The sequence below is a fragment of the Lissotriton helveticus genome, chromosome 1_1, assembly GCF_964261635.1.
Source record: "Lissotriton helveticus chromosome 1_1, aLisHel1.1, whole genome shotgun sequence".
Taxonomy (NCBI): Eukaryota; Metazoa; Chordata; class Amphibia; order Caudata; family Salamandridae; genus Lissotriton; species Lissotriton helveticus.
Window position 1 is genome coordinate 2,092,279,212 of NC_136057.1, and position 16,279 is coordinate 2,092,295,490.

The following is a 16,279-nucleotide window of genomic DNA, read 5'->3' on the forward strand; positions in this document are numbered from 1 at the left end:
ATAGTCACATGATCACAAAGGGTGCGCTCTTTTAACTTGAAACCGGACTGGTTTCTCCTTACGTTAAACAATTTAGATCTTGTTCTCATAAAAAAGGCTTTTACGAGACGTTAAGTTCATGATAGTTGTTTTTATTCAAAGAAAGATTCGTTCTAGATTGAAATCAATTCCGTTGAGTTATTCATTGTATTCATAAATACTCCAAAACATAAAATTATGCCCAATGCATTTCGGGTTATAAACGAAACCCTTCGTCAGGGGCCTGTTAGAAATGAAAACATACAAGACCTTAGCATTCAAAAGGAAAATAGTTCATCAGGTTATAACAAAAATGTACAATGTTTTACTTGGCTGTAAGCTATTTCAAAACACTTCCGTCACTACATGAAAAATACCCATTCCCTTATTACCCAAACTGCATGCAGTGGAGATACTGGATAAAAAGCATTGGCCTGGCTTTGCTTTATTCCCAGCTTGGGTGCCTAACATAATATGGCTAGTGGCTATCAGCTATACCAGGTATCCAAGTAATATGGCCATTCCTTTTAGACTGTACCCATACTTGCGGATCCTATTCTGCTGGTACAGGAAACAGCATGACTGGCAGCCAAACAATGTATCCACCAAGCATCTCCTCAGCACCCTAAGGGGCCTTGCCTTGCTGGTGGAGTACACAATCATGTCTGTTAGCTATGAGCAGAGCACACCTGTCCTCTATGCTGTGTGCACAAGGTAACTCTCAACTTGCATTGCCTGTGCTCAGTGACTGTGAGGAAAACTGCCAATAAAGCATGGTTCACTTCAATATCCTGCAATCAATCAATCAATCAGTTATAGCATTTGTGAAGCCCACCACCTACCCATGAGTGTCTCAAGGCACTAAGGGGTGAGGGAAGCTGCTATTGTTCGAAAAGCCAGGTCTTGAGGAGTCTTCTGAAAGTCAGTAGGTCTTGGGTCTGCCGTAGGTGGGTGGGGAGGGTGTTCCATGTCTTGGCGGCGAGGTGGGAAAATGATCTACCGCCGGCGGTCACTCTTCGGATGCGGGGGACAATGGCGAGGGTGCAGTCGGCGGAGCGTAGTTGGCGGGTAGGGGTGTAGAAGCTGAGTTGGCTGTTGAGGTACGTTGGTCCGGTGTTGTGAAGAGCCTTGTGTGCGTGGGTGAGGAGCTTGAAGGATATCCTCTTGTTGACGGGGAGCAAGTGCACGTTCAGGGCACAGGTTATGGGTTTCACTCACCATGTGCAGATTGGCCATTATCTCAGCACCTGGAGGGCTTTACCTTTATGCAGGTCCTGTGGGAAGGAATAATGGGTAAAGAGCGTGGCAGAAGGCCATGGCTGTTACCCATTTCCAATCACAGCATTACAGGCTATGCTCTTCTGGTTCTGCAGGGATAGTGAGGTCTGCTTGCCTTGATCATACGTAGGTCCGGAAAGGTTTTTTCACAATAAAGCCTGTTACACTCTACTCATCCAATCAGAAGGCAAGCTCAAATCGGGTTTTGGTCTGACTGCCACTGTGCAGACCCAAGTAACATACATACCCGTATGATTTTGAACCACTGCCCCCTCATTTAGAATACTGCGTACTAGTATAATGTGCCGTAATCAGATCAATACACATTTTTACAGGTTCAATAGATATTAATGAACCACCATATTACCATTGAATATAGTAAAATATGTTTAAATTAGGACTATAGATTTCTGGAAATTCTATCTTAATCGCTAGATAAATATACACCAAACCAATAGGTGCACTAGTTGGAGTAAATCTGATCATTCAATGTATATTAGGTGTTGAGCCAGATTGCGCTTCTGTACTGTCATTGAATGTGTACTGGAAGTACAACTCTTGGGTTATCCATTTTAACTTTCCAATTGTTGATCAATCACATACTGTGTTCCAGGATTAATATGATCTGTATGTAAACGTTTTGGAAAATTTTCCGTAGACTGAAATGGATCCCAGTTCAAAACGTTTGCAAAACGCTCTTCTGATGGACTTATCAATGAACACTGTGTTGCTACTGCCGATCCCAAACAGGCAGACAGATGGACGGAGATAATGGGGAAAACCTATAGTCCCTCAGTTTTGCTTCATTTTTGTTTATTCTCATTTACATTCTGGAATTCTTAGTTTCCCACTTTGACTTCCACCAGAGAACGAGTGAAGTTGTTTTTAATGATTTTGAATATTAATACTCCAAAGTTAGATACAGCTGATCAACTAAGGAAAGTAACCTATGTTGCAAGCAAAGAGGCATGACGTTGTCCAAAAACTGTGGAATCAAAATCGAAGCCAAAATAATGTTTAACTAAGTGAGTATAAAGCTAATCATTGACCTGGGATATCTTTGCTGGCATTCACCTACCCTGCATCTGTGTACTATAAAAGCCGAAGCGTGCCCCTCGTTTTCATTCACCGCAATCATGAGGGGGATCATCTTAGCCCTTGTGGTAGCCCTTGTGGGTAAGTTCTTACTTTACTTCCCTGTGATGGTTTCTTTCCCCCAGAAGAAACTCCAGTGGACTAGATGTTGTGTTGAGGAGGTGTTGTGCTGTTTCTCACATATCAATGTATTTTCTTTTCTGCAGGCAGTGAGCAATACAACTATGGTAAGCCTACTTTGTGTGTACTTATGTGAGGATATTAAAAACTGTGGGATTCACTTTTTTGCAATTTTTCATGAATAGAGATTTTCAAAATTGCAAAAGTGAGAAAGAGAATTTGGGCTGAAAGTAGCACAAGGGGACAGGCTGTGTGTTGTATGAAGAGGGAGTGACAAGCCACAATCACTAAAACCTAGTTGTTTACCGTCTCAATTAAGTTTTTTCTTACAAATGAAACCATCCAGAACGTAAATTCAAAACTAACTTGCTACTACAATGGATAGGCATAATGATTATATAGATTAAATCAAATGTGCATAAATATGCTGTAACTTACTCTCTAACATGCCTAAGAATATGTTGCTTCTAATTTCTGTGGTCAGGTGTGTCAAATAGAGTTATTTTCTCAATATGATGAAGCTTGTAATGAGTTTCTCTTCAGAGCTACTTGTAAAAGTCAGGGCATTTATTTATGTATGATATTCGGGAAACCGAGCCTCAAAAGGGCTATGTGGTCCTAATATTAAAGCCAACTTCTTGGGAGAACACTCCATCCGACTCAAGCCATCTTGAACTGGGTGAGACTCACTGCGATGCCTATCAGCATATGCACAATACGCCTCGCCTTGCCCCCGGATAAGGAAGCAAAGGGAATAGACGTCTCATCAGACGTGTGGGAAATGACATCTCAGTAGAGGTCATAGTAGGGAAGTATGGATATACAAGCAATCTGGTTAGGATATGTTTGATTAATTAGCATTTGGACTCAATCAGCCTACCAATGTTTCTTTTGGGGTAGGCTAGAAGGCAAAATCTGCTGTGAAAGATGCCCCTAAGGGCCATCACTGCTGGGAATCTCAGAAGGGAGCCTGTGTCTACATGGAAGCCCAAGCATGCATTCCCTCTTCACAAGCCATTTGAAACGAGGTGGTTTGAAGGCCATGATCCTCCCCACCGGCTTTAGTTGGTCATTGGAGTCAAGTCTACTGATCCTGTACATTTACACAAAAATGATATATCTTCAAAATCTGCTCTTTCTTTCTTGTTGTAGAGCCTACCTTTAGTGAAAGCAAGACCCATGTCTACAACTATGAGGCCCTGATTATGAACGGACTGCCCGAAAGTGGTTTCGCAAGAGCTGGAATAAAACTGAACTGCAAGGTCGAGATCAGCGGATTTGCACAGAAGGCCTATCTCCTCAAGGTAAAGGGGACCCATTCAACAGGGTGGTTCAGGAGCCTACAGAAAACATAGCATATCTGATGGAGAAAGAAATTAACATCCATGATTTGAAACCAGGAACAGTAAAGAAGCTTCATTTCATGTCAAGCAAGTCACTTCTGCTCTAGGAATGTGCAAACTACTTGCACATCCCTAGAGCAGAAGTGACTTGCAGATGACATTTGTAACTTATATAGACTTCTATTTCTGCAAAGTACAAGGCTTGACATTATCTTTCTATAGAATGTGACCAATGGTCCATATGGGTATCAATTTACTGTTTTTGTGGGAACCTGTTACTTTGGTTAATTAGAAGCAGGACTTAAAATCCTGAAGTCAAGTGACTAAGGGGCACATGCATCAAAGAAAATTGCATTCGCAAATGGTGCGAATCGCAAAATTCGGCCGTTTGTGAATGAAATTCCCATTTTTGAGATGCATTATCCTTTTTGTTATTTTCGCAATTTAAGAAATCGCAAAATTGTGATTTCTTAAATTGCGATTGCATTTAAGGAATCTCAAATTGAGATTCCTTAAATGCAATGCATCAAGGGCCATATGTATCAAGCTAATTAGCATTCGCAAAGGCCGAAATTCTGCGAATTGCGATTCCTTAAATGCAATGTATCAAAGAAATATTTATGCAAAAATGCCAATAAGGATTCGCAGATTACCACCAACTTCTAGTTGGTGGTAATTTGCGAATTTTTTTCAAAATGCAATTTATTTGAATTCCAAAGGTGCCATATGACGCTCATTCATGCCCTTAGGGCATGTATGTGCGCCATATGCCCCCAAAAGTCATTTTCAGGGGTGCAGCAGGGTGTTCTTGAGACACCCCTGCACCCTTGAAAAAATTCCTAATTTGCGATTAGCAAATTGCTAATCGCAAATTGCCCCTTCATTCCTATGGGCCTCCTGGCCCATAGAAATGAATGGGCAATTTGCGACCCCTATAAATGAATGGGTAATTTGCGATTAGCAATTTGCTAATCGCAAATTAGGAATGGTAAGGAATCGCTATAAAAAAGCGATTTTGTACATACATACCGTTTCGCGAATTCTAAATAGCGATTCCTTAAAAATCGCTATTTGGAATTCGCAAAACGGAACTATGATACATATGGCCCCAAACTTTTAAAATTTGCGAATTCGCAAATAAGGGGAGCAAGTTACCATGAAGTTGACCTTCATGGTAATTTGCAAAAACTTTGAAAAATGCACTAAAGTGCATTTTTCAAAGTTCCATTTTACACACACACATGCCCTTGGGGCATGTGAGTGTGCAAAATGTACTTCTAAGCAGATTTCAGGGGTGCAACAGGGTGTCCTTTGGACACCCCTGCACCCTTGAAATTGCATTCTTAATTTGCGAATTACTAATGGTGAATTGCAAATTAAGAATGTCTTTCCATTCATTCCTATGGGCCTCTAGGCCCATAGGAATGGATGGGGAGGTATTCCTTAATTGCGATTCTAAATTAGAGAATCACAATTAAGGAATTGAGCAATTTCTTGATGCATTGCAGTTTGCAATTCCTTAATTGCGATTCCTTATTTTTCGCAATTAAGGAATCGCAAATTGCAATATTGATGCATGTGCCAGTTAGTTCAGACATCTGATGAAGATTTGAACCTGAACTTCTTGCTTTGTTACTCACTGCACGTAATTACATGGTGAAGTGTTATTTCCAATCAATAACCTCGGAAGATGAGTATCTCGAAGTAGTTTAACCAGGAATAACAAAACTAACGGAAGTCTAAAGAAATATCCGCAAGGAAAATAAATACAAAGGGTTAAGGAGTGAAGTAAATAAATAGTGTTCATAATAACGGATGGGAAAAGTGGTCAGGAAATAGTTTTTTAAAAAAGGGTTGGTAAGAGAGGTGATCCCTCCATCAAATGCATACAATAAATTAATAAACACAGAGCATAAAATGGGCGTTTTACGTCGGTCATTCCTGTTTATAAAAAGACTAAGGGCCATATGTATCAAGCTAATTAGCATTCGCAAAGGCCGAAATTCTGCGAATTTCGGCCTTTGCGAATGCTAATTAGATAAATGGTATGTATCAAACATGTTTGATGCAAAATAAGGAATTGCAAAATTTGCTATTCCTTATTTTGCGATTGCACTTAAGGAATCGCAAATTTTGCGATTCCTTAAATGCAATGTATCAAACAAAAAATATTCAAAAATTGCCATTAAGGATTCGCAAATTACCACCAACTTCTAGTTGGTGGTAAGTTGCGAATTCTTTTCAAAAAGCTTTTTTTACAAAAAAACAAAGGTGCCATATGACGCCCATACATGCCCTTAGGGCATGTATGGGCGCCATATGCCCCCAGATGTCTTTTTCAGGGGTGCAGCAGGGTGTTCTTGAGACACCCCTGCACCCTTGAAGAAATTCCTAATTTGCGATTAGCAAATTGCTATTCGCAAATTGCACTTTCATTCCTGTGGGCCTCCTGGCCCATGGAAATGAATGGGTAATTTGCGATTAGCAATTTGCTAATCGCAAATTAGGAATGCTAAGGAATCGCTATTGAAAAGCGATTTTGTACATACATACCGTTTTGCGAATTCCAAATAGCGATTCCTTAAAATTCGCTACTTGGAATTCGCTAAACGGAAGTATGATACATATGGCCCTAAATAAAGGTTTGTAAAAAAAATAATATCATACTTGAAGCAGAAAAACCCCGCTTGAGGATGACTCAGTTCTTTTATCTCTTAGCACAAATATAATAAACCCTGAATGAAGGCGATGCAATTCACTTGAATCACTAAAGCAGTTACAAATCAACAGAGGTCCATCATTAATTGCCTCGAGATTAATTCCGATTAATACCGAAGTAATTCATGAAATGAATAATTGTAAACACGTCCTGCTGATTCACTAGTTACTAGATATGTACAAAACGGGGATTCATTGTTCGCAGCAAGTAACTGTTTAAAACGTCTTTGCACCCACAGCAACAGTTTTACACATAATGAAGCGACGCCCACAAGGGCTATAAACATGCTCTACAAAATCACAAAATGTAGAAATTAAAAAGATGTAATGAAGGGGCCCTTTGAATGGATTACCATTTTATATCGTAACGCAAGCTTACCAATGCTGGCTTGAAGTATGTTTGATTAATATTAGCTCATCGCTTGATTCAGTCACAAAATAGCATAACCAAAACCGGGAACTGTTTTTGGTCTCCGGGAAGATTGTAAACCACCTAATTGGTAGGTTTCAGTCTCCAGATTATCTAAAAAGATGCTCTGGTACAACCGCCACTTTATGACGTATGACGTGCACATAATCTCAACTCGAGAATTTAAACATTATGCAAAGGCAACCATAAACCAACAATGCTACAGCTCATGCATGTGTCCTTATTTTATGAGGCACAAGTAGTATTGGTTATCAGACTTTGTGTACATTGAAAAAAACTGCATGTAAAGTGAACGTATGGTTCGACTTGGTTAGAACACCTTACCCTTAATGTGACCGATGCAATATAAGCGCCATATATAAATTAATAAATCACAGACAAGAATACACAACGCCTGCAAATTCAATATGTTTCTGGTTTTAATTCATAAACATAACTAAAATGAAACTGTGTTTTTAAGTGACTACATGTGTGTATAAGTATACATATGAAGATATATTTAGATAGTTGTGTGTGTGCGTGTGTGCGTGCAATAAGTCTGTAATTGCATCTTTCACATCAAAGATTAAGGGTGTAAAATGCACAGTTTACATGTTTGGGAGTGTTTATTGCATTAAATGTAATGTACAAAAAGCCGTATTTTAAAGGTACAGTAAAATACATAAAATAATTAATTTACTGTTCAACTTGAAATATGGATTTCATCATCATAATATGAGTCCCCAATCCACTCTGCAGACCTATACCATTGGTACGGTTACTAGGAGCTTGTGGCATGAAAGACGAAAATATGCAGCAAGGTTATTTAAATATTGTGGCAAACGGGTAAATTATGCAGCATCTTTTGGCAGTATTATTTACATCCATTTGGCATAGCATTTTTTGAAATGAAATCTGTAATTTATGTGGTAAATTCAAGATATCTACAATTAGCAAAACAAAAACAGTGATGAGAAAAATAGTTAATTAATCTTAGCTACTGGTAATTAGTCTCCCGCATGATAGTGCATCTTTTTTTGGCCCACTATGCTACCTTTCATAGGAACTAGCCATAAGCAACTCAACCCCGGTCTTGCTACAAGAGGAACCGTCCAGCAAAACTGCCCGACCAGGTCCACTGTGAGAGGGTACTAAGGCAGCCTCAGACCACTTTTGCCTAGTTAGTCCTTGTTAGGTCTGCCCATCACTGGTCTCGTGCACACTGTGGCACCAGACTAAAGCAACAACTCACTAATGAGTACTAAGTAGGCAAAGTTGGGTTTGGTGTTGCTTGTGCTCGCATCTAGAGGGCACCAGTCCTGGCAGGTTGGGCGCAGGACCAAGGCTGATTTGTACATGACATGACTAAAGTGTCATATTGGCGTGTCTCAAGTGGAGTAGCGGGCAAACACCGATGGACAACAGCATGGCCTCGAATGATGTGACTGAAATTAATTCAAGCATTCCTTCAATCAACTTGTTGTTTATTGCAGTAAACTCATAAATATGTGATAAACGCTGCAGCCAAATTATTACATATGTCCTCTGCCCATCACCGTTATTCATTGATTTATGAATAATTTATTTCTGGAAGGTAAACAAAACCTAAAATTTTTAATTTCAACCAGTGCCCTTCATTGGCTGCATTTTGAAGACAACAGCTTTTCAAATATTAGTCGCCCAAATTATACATGTGATATATAAAAAATAGGTAATAGTTAACCTATGCTATGGTGACATTTACAAATCACCAGGCCTTTGACTTCATTGGTTATGATCTCACCATCCAGAGCCCCTAAACAATATTGGCATATTACACAGTTACTTGCAATGTATTCTCTCTTTTTTTTTCTGTCTCTGTCTCTCTATCTGTCTCACCCCCTCTCTCTCTCTCTCTCTCTCTCTCTCTCTCTCTCTCTCTGTGCTTGTTTGTACATATTTGTGTAATACCGCTGTAATACCTACAAGTTTATTTATCATTACAATAATTATTTTCTAAGTGTTTCTGCAGCACTGTATATTCATACCCATAAAAACCCTAATGCGATGTACATTTATTTGCAGATCTCATCTCCTGAAATCAAAGAGTACAATGGCATCTTTCCCAAGGATCCATTCACTCGCTCCTCAAAGCTGACCCAGGCTCTTGCAGCTCAGCTCACCAAACCGGTGAAGTTTGAGTACAGCAATGGGCGCGTTGGGACGTTTTATGCCCCAGAAGATGTTTCTGAAACTGTGATCAACATTCAGAAAGGAATTGTCAACATGTTTCAACTCACCATCAAGAAGAACCAAAACGTCTATGATTTACAGGAGGTTGGCATCTACCAGTTTCTACTAAATCATAGGTTTAGTGCTTGTAGGAAGGAAATTACCTTTGTAAGTTTTAACAGTGGAAAACATTATTTGAATCAAATGTACTGTTTTTCACAGGTCGGTGTCACTGGTGTTTGCCACACAAGGTATGTCATCCAGGAAGACAAGAAGGCTGATCGAATCATTGTCATCAAATCCAGGGATCTCAATAACTGTCAGGACAAAGTAGAGAGGAACATTGGCATGGCGTACATGGAGACCTGCAGGAACTGCCAGCAGGTAGGCCTCTTTTAGTGTCTATTTATTAACATTCTAAATGCATTTTCTCAATGGTCACAACTTACCTTTTCTTGCCTTCGGCAGAGAGGAAAGAACTTGAGGGGAGCTGCTACCTTCACTTACAAACTGAAGAACAAGGATATTGGTGCTCTTATCACTGAAGCTACCGCTGAGCAGGTGTACCACTACTCCCCCTTCTATGAACTCTATGGTGCTGCAGTCATGAAAGCCAGGTAGGCAGGCGGGGCATCCAACCATCTTTCTAACATACATTACATTCTTTAACCACAAGGTGAATTTGTGTATGCGAAATCAGCTTGATGTAAATCAACAGCTTGGATCAGTGTAAACCAAAGACCATTGTCAAGGAATTGTAATGAATGCAACATCTGTGAGTTGGAAGAACCTGTTTTAGAAATGCTATCATAGTGGTAGGAAGTTCAGAATTGTGAACACACATGCTGGCAGGCACATTACTTTTATAAATAAGATTGTAAAGGTGTTGAGGGAAGCAAGACTGTAGTTAATATTCATTATTTCAAGAATGTGGCATACTCAGTGGCCACTAATATATAGAAAGGCACAATAGCATGCCCATAGGGTGAGACAAGTTATGTATTAAATTTTGCTAGCAGTCACCTTGATGTTGCTTACTTCTTAATTCATTTCCTAACATGCTGTGATGGTATATCTTGACCCATTGGTCACTGGTATGGCCCTTCAGTGGTAAAATTAACTTCTCTCAAATCACAGTCATCAAGTCACCGTTGAAAGTAAAACACGTGCTGGGTGGGGTCCTACTGTGATCTCTACTGTTTTCTTTTAAGTTGAACACTTTTAAGAAACAACAATCCCAAGTTATTCTTCACCATCACCTGCAGTTTTAAATGTACATGGACAATATTTGGTCTAATTTCATCTGGGCATGCACAAAAAGAAAACTTAACAGTATATCATTATCTGCCTGAAATGCATACACCAATCGATCACCACCTCATTCTGAATTGTACAAAGATTGAAATCCTCTTTGTTGGTAACAGTGTACCGTTCAGTTGGCCAGTGAGATTAGGAACTATCCCATTAACAGAAAAGAAAACGTATTTGAATCTGTCTGGATTCGAAATGCATTCCCCACAAAATCACACCACTGGTTACAAATACAAACTTCTCCATTATGCTGCAGAAAAGAATTACCCTCCCCCACTAGTTATCACATTGCAATAGTGCTGTCTCTGCCTGGTAACCTAGCCATCAATTCTCAAAAGAAAACTGAAAACTCTCCTTTCGTCAATAAATCTCCTTAACCACTCATTCCCCATAAAAAGGAACATGGCCTCCCAGAATGCAGGTCCCATATCTTTGAAGCAAAATCTGTGAAGATCCAAAATCAGTCACCTTGCCCTAAAGGCGTACAATTGCCCAGCATACTAGAATAGGGTTGTCAACATCACAACAGCTATCACGATAGTCACCAAATATACAGGGGCTTCCTATAATAATTTTGCAAAACAATAAAAGCAATAAATAAACACATAGAAAAAGAGGGCTGGATTTAGTGTTTGGTGAATGGGATACTCTGTCACAAATGTGATGGATATGCCATCGGCCATAGTACAGGTGCATTATATCTCATGTCACTTGATGTCCTGCGTATGAATATACTCCCTCAGAAGTGTTTGGATTGGTGTTGCACTTACCTTGCGGAAAGAATTCTCCACAGGAGGATATTGTTGCTTCTTTCTGAGTTTCTACAGGCAACCCTGAATGATGTCAAATGGTATTGAGCTGCTCTAGGTACTGAGGATCGATACACCTAACCTAACAGTACTTTCTGGAGAACAATCACTTAAAATGTGCAACTCTACACATCCAGTTTAGAGTAAAAAACAATAATGAATGAACATTAAATGAATAAAGGAAAAAAGAAAAGGAAAAAAGTGAGGAAGCCTTTCAATCAAAAAGCACAATATTTTCAATATCAAAGGTTATTATTTATTACACATAGTAAAAACCTTCTAAAACAGTTACGCTCAAGACAAGGTGCTGCTATACAAAAAAACATATCACAAACCAGATAAGTGGCAAACAAAAACATTACATGTTACACTAAAGGAACAACATACACAAAAATAATGTGCCCTTAGATAATTTTGGTTGCTAATGCTCTAGGTACTGAGAGCAGTGTCTGCTACCGACAGGTTGAGCAGTCCTCAGATGTTATATATCTAGAAACGTTTGGTTGTTCCTTAATAGAGGATTGTCTGACTGTTCACCGAGTGAAAAAAAGAAATTTCTCCCCGGGTGGAGCAGCCCTTGTGAGGAAATTATATCTGTCTGGTCCTGAGGAAGGTGGCATTTTATCATCTCTCAGCCACCGAAACGCATCGACCACTGCCTTGAGAACACTCTGCTCTCTGCAGTTTCTGTCTTTGGTCATTTCAATTACATTACCATCTTGTAGTTATGTTCCCCAGATATGTTACGAATGTGAAGGTTTGGCTGGGTGTGTGTGAGTAGGGTTTGAATGAGTTGGTGTGTATTTCTATTGTTCTCCTCTACCGGGGTTTAATTTATTTGATTTAGTTTTATGTATTGTCTTTTTATTCTGTGATTCTTTATACACTATGCAGGTTAAAAGTATGAAGAAATAACAATGAAAATATTTTTTGAGAAAAGAAATTAAATAAAATAAATATTTTTGATAACTGTTGGATATTTTTTGTCTAGGGGGCTTAAAATATGGGTTGGGTGCTCTCTGTATGTATTGGGATTTATTCCATTGTGTAATTATCTTGGTCATGAGGGAGACTCTTGTTGTATCTTGATATTCTTTCCCCTCTCCTCCCTGACCGTTATTTGTTCTTTCAGAGAGGTCCCCTACTTTTTGCACTAAGTTGTAAAACTACAGCCAGGAGATTAAATGTCAATAAACACGTAAAGTAAATACTCGATGGCAGAAAACTGCGTGAACTCTTTGTTTTACAATAGGTTGAGGTCAAGGAGACATAAACAAAATCTAGAGAGTCACCAGAACTCACCATTCAACAGGTTCATTTAATCATTCTCACATTTATGAGCAGAGCAATTTAAACTGAGTCAGGCAATTCATTTCTTCTGGCACCAGGGGGGCTGTGGATAGGTAACTCCCTGGAGAATCTGCACATTAATCTTTATTAGGTTAATATCAAACATGTTATGTGTTTGTTTATATTCAAATTCAGCATGTGAATCCATACATTTAAATGACTATGATTTATAGCTAGCACATCAATCTATGAAAAAAGTAATATTTTAATTAGAACTGACTTCATTTATTTCCCATTGCTTTCTAGACAAGTGCTCACCCTGGTGGAGAGTAAAAGCAACAATGTGAAAGAGCCCCAGACTCAGCTGCAGAATCGTGGAGACCTTCAATACAACTTTGCTTCGGAGCTGCTGCAGATGCCCATCCACTTGATGAAAAGCCGAAGCTCTGAAGCCCAGGTACACAATGTTTTTATATTCATCCTGAATGGGCTAGTATCCTAAGCTAACAAATCATGCTAATATTTGGGAACTATCTTTGTGTTACCTGTAGATTGTGGAGACTCTGCAGCATCTAGTGCAGAACAACCAGCAAGAGGTCCACCAAGAGGCACCAGCCAGGTTCCTTCAACTCACCCAGTTTCTGCGCAGAGCAAGCACTGAAAATATCAATGCACTTTGGAAACAGCATGCTTCAAGACCCCAGTACAGGTAAGGACGTCTATTTTAGTCATTGTCATTCAACCCATTTTCTATGGTGGACTCAGCCAATATACTGTCAAATCCTTCTCTTAACTTCAGGCGATGGCTGCTGAATGCAATCCCTGTGGCCGGAACAGCTGAGTCCCTGAAGTTTATTAGGCAGAGCATTCACAATGAGGACATGACTCTTTCTGAAGGCATTCAGGCCATTATTCTCGCCATGCAGTACACACAGGCCGATCACCGCACCCTTCAGACAGCTGCGGTAAGTACCTCATTTTGGGACTCCATGCTCTTAGTATTAATTGACATGCTGCATCTTTCACTTAGTATGTTTAGTCATATAGAATGTTCACCAAATAGGTAGAGTTTTTAGCATGGGGACGTTTAATTTGGAGTGGCTTTGCTGGGGGGGATGATGACTCAGGATCCCCATCTGTGAATGTCCTGGTACCCCATGTGCCCCACGAATGGCGACAGCAGCAGCCAGCAAAAACAGGCCCTGTCCTATCACCCTGGGAACAGTGTTGCAGTTCCTTTTTCCATTTAACATTTTACTTACACTTGGATTCCCTGAGAGTATTTTCTATTTCCAGGATGGTGTATTTTTGTAGTTTTGTATAGTGTGTAGTGTGAAACATGTGTGAGTTCAGGAAGAGGAAGGGCCACAATTGAGACCAGCAAACTGCAAGCCAAACACTGCAAATTTGTCATAGTGCCTCTCAGTACATTATAAAGGGATTCTTAAAATATGCTCAGCCAATCCTTAGCCTCTCTGCAGAGCACACAGAGCAATAGTCAGGTGTGGCAATTATAATTGTGATCATATGCGAAAGCGTGTGAAGGAGGTACACAGCTGTCAAAATACCGACAGGCTAAAAGTTATAGAAAATGCAGTGTGTACAGGTGGGTGCATTGTGTAAAAGGGCGCCATTTATGAAGTGAAGGAGATGCAAGGAACTGTGTGCAGAAGTTAAAAGAGGGTGCTCAAGAGGATAGACATGCAGATTGAGTGTTTCAGAAAGATATTATGAGAAAAAGAATTTCAATTTCTCACAAAGAGACTCCAGAAAAGAGTAGTGTGAAAAGGACAATGGGAGTGATTGAGACACTGAAAAGATCATGCCCCTTCCACAGACCATAGTAACATAGTAATGTTGAAATCACAGTCTTCTTCAACGCTTAAATTACTTGGTATATATATATATGTGTGTGTGTGTGTGTGTGTGTGTATGAATGTGTAAATAACCCTTGCACAAAATCTTCATGATCACCTGTTGTATATGAAGCCATCTGTTTTATATGTGGTATCTTTCGTGTCCGCCTAAAATCACATCTAGAGACGTCATACTTTAAGATTTTACAAATGTCAAATGAAATAAAGTTAATATTAGTTATATATTAAGGTCTCTGATGAAAAAAACTTCTGCTGTTGTGGAACAGTATTTTCTGCCACACATATGGAAGATGTAAGTTAATCAGATTTATAAATACTGTTCCATTCTGGCGTCAGGGAGAAGCAAGTGGCTCACAAAACCTGCTCCAATTAATTATAAACACTGATACTCATTAGTTATATAATCACTTGTTAATTTGCTTATTTTTATTTTTTTATTCGTATTTGCTTAAAAAAGTGCCAAGTGCAGTGTAGAGACACTTTGAATGTGGCAAGTAAAATAGCCAAATAAAGAGATAATAACTATACACATCATATACAAGGTATAAAAGTTATAACAGCAACAAGTTCAGCCAAACTGAAATGCCAGAACGTGGTCAAGATTGTCAAATCACACCGTAAACCATTGTGCAATATGAATGTCGGACAGGATACAAAACCATTGATCAGTGAAAGATCTATCATTTCCACACAAAAATGCATCAAAAGTGGTTGTCCAAAATTGCTTCGCCTAGACAGCTAATTTAGGTGGCAATTTGTATGAATTGGAAGCAGTGTGAACGTGACCTATCCTGCATCATTCCCACAGTAGTCCTATGCACACCCACATATGTAATGCGTATCCAGGATGTGCACCAGCCCTGGTGCTTTACTTCATGTGGTGCAAATACACAGATGGCTGCTTCTGGCCTTTTAGGTAGGAACAACTTGGCTGAGGTCTGAGGATCCCAGGGATGGTGGATGCAGTCATACTGCGGTTTATGACTACGACCTCCCTTACTGAGGTACTCAAGTCCAAGGCACTATCATGTACCGATGCTCCGGTGAACCAGGTCTTGCTTAGAAAGAGGGGAGCAGAGATATCAAGCAAAGCCACTCAGAGGAACAGTCCCCAAGGCAGGTTTGTAAAGTCAAATGTTGTAGGAGAAATGAGGGAACATCTGAACTAAACCGAGGTGAATGAGGGATTCACCTTGTCGTGTGCACATATGGAGGCGTTCCGCCAGCACCTTTTGAAAGAGCTTTGCAAATCTTTGCTCATAGCTCCTCATTAAACATAATTTTGTTTTAAACCTGCAAAGCTGCGAGTTCCTATCCAGCTTTTGTTTAACCACAGGTTTAAATTTCTGGGTTCGAGTGACCAGCCATTGCTTTTGTTTAGAAACCTAATGCTTTTATAAGAGGGGTGATCTTGACTTCATTTCTCTGGACTGATGGGGCTAATCATTGCTCCCCCATCTGCAGGAGTTTTTGACTGATGCCAGGATTCGGAAGTCTCCAGAACTTTACAAGATGGCAGCGCTCCATTACGGTTCCATGGTCAACAAGTACTGCGCTTCCCGATCAGTGTGTCCTGAGGAAGCACTTGAGGTGAGTGTCTGTAACTCAGTAAAAAGTATCTGCAGTTGGCAAAATGCAGTGTTATCTCATTCAGCACAGTTACAGCACTGGGAGTTGCTCACAAAACAATCCTGCCAGAGAGGTGAAAATTCAGTGTTTGGAATTCTAGTTCTAGAGTTTACTGAACACCCAAAAACACACGTGTGTTGACATTTATCAGAAACTTACAGGTAGTCTTCT

The 16,279-nt window shown here is 39.8% G+C and overlaps 1 protein-coding gene across 1 annotated transcript in view; it reads left to right on the forward strand.

Annotated features, from left to right (window-relative positions):
* The first annotated feature begins 3,663 nt into the window (after window positions 1-3,663).
* LOC144756211 (vitellogenin-A2-like) overlaps window positions 3,664-16,279 on the forward strand; it is a 79,936-nt gene continuing 67,320 nt past the window's right edge. Inside the window, exons 1-8 of the mRNA XM_078645827.1 lie at window positions 3,664-3,815; window positions 9,046-9,297; window positions 9,415-9,576; window positions 9,661-9,809; window positions 12,909-13,059; window positions 13,154-13,311; window positions 13,402-13,567; window positions 15,944-16,069. Coding sequence (XP_078501953.1) covers window positions 3,717-3,815; window positions 9,046-9,297; window positions 9,415-9,576; window positions 9,661-9,809; window positions 12,909-13,059; window positions 13,154-13,311; window positions 13,402-13,567; window positions 15,944-16,069 — 1,263 coding nt within the window. The 5' untranslated portion in view covers window positions 3,664-3,716. The remainder of the gene's footprint in view (window positions 3,816-9,045; window positions 9,298-9,414; window positions 9,577-9,660; window positions 9,810-12,908; window positions 13,060-13,153; window positions 13,312-13,401; window positions 13,568-15,943; window positions 16,070-16,279) is intronic.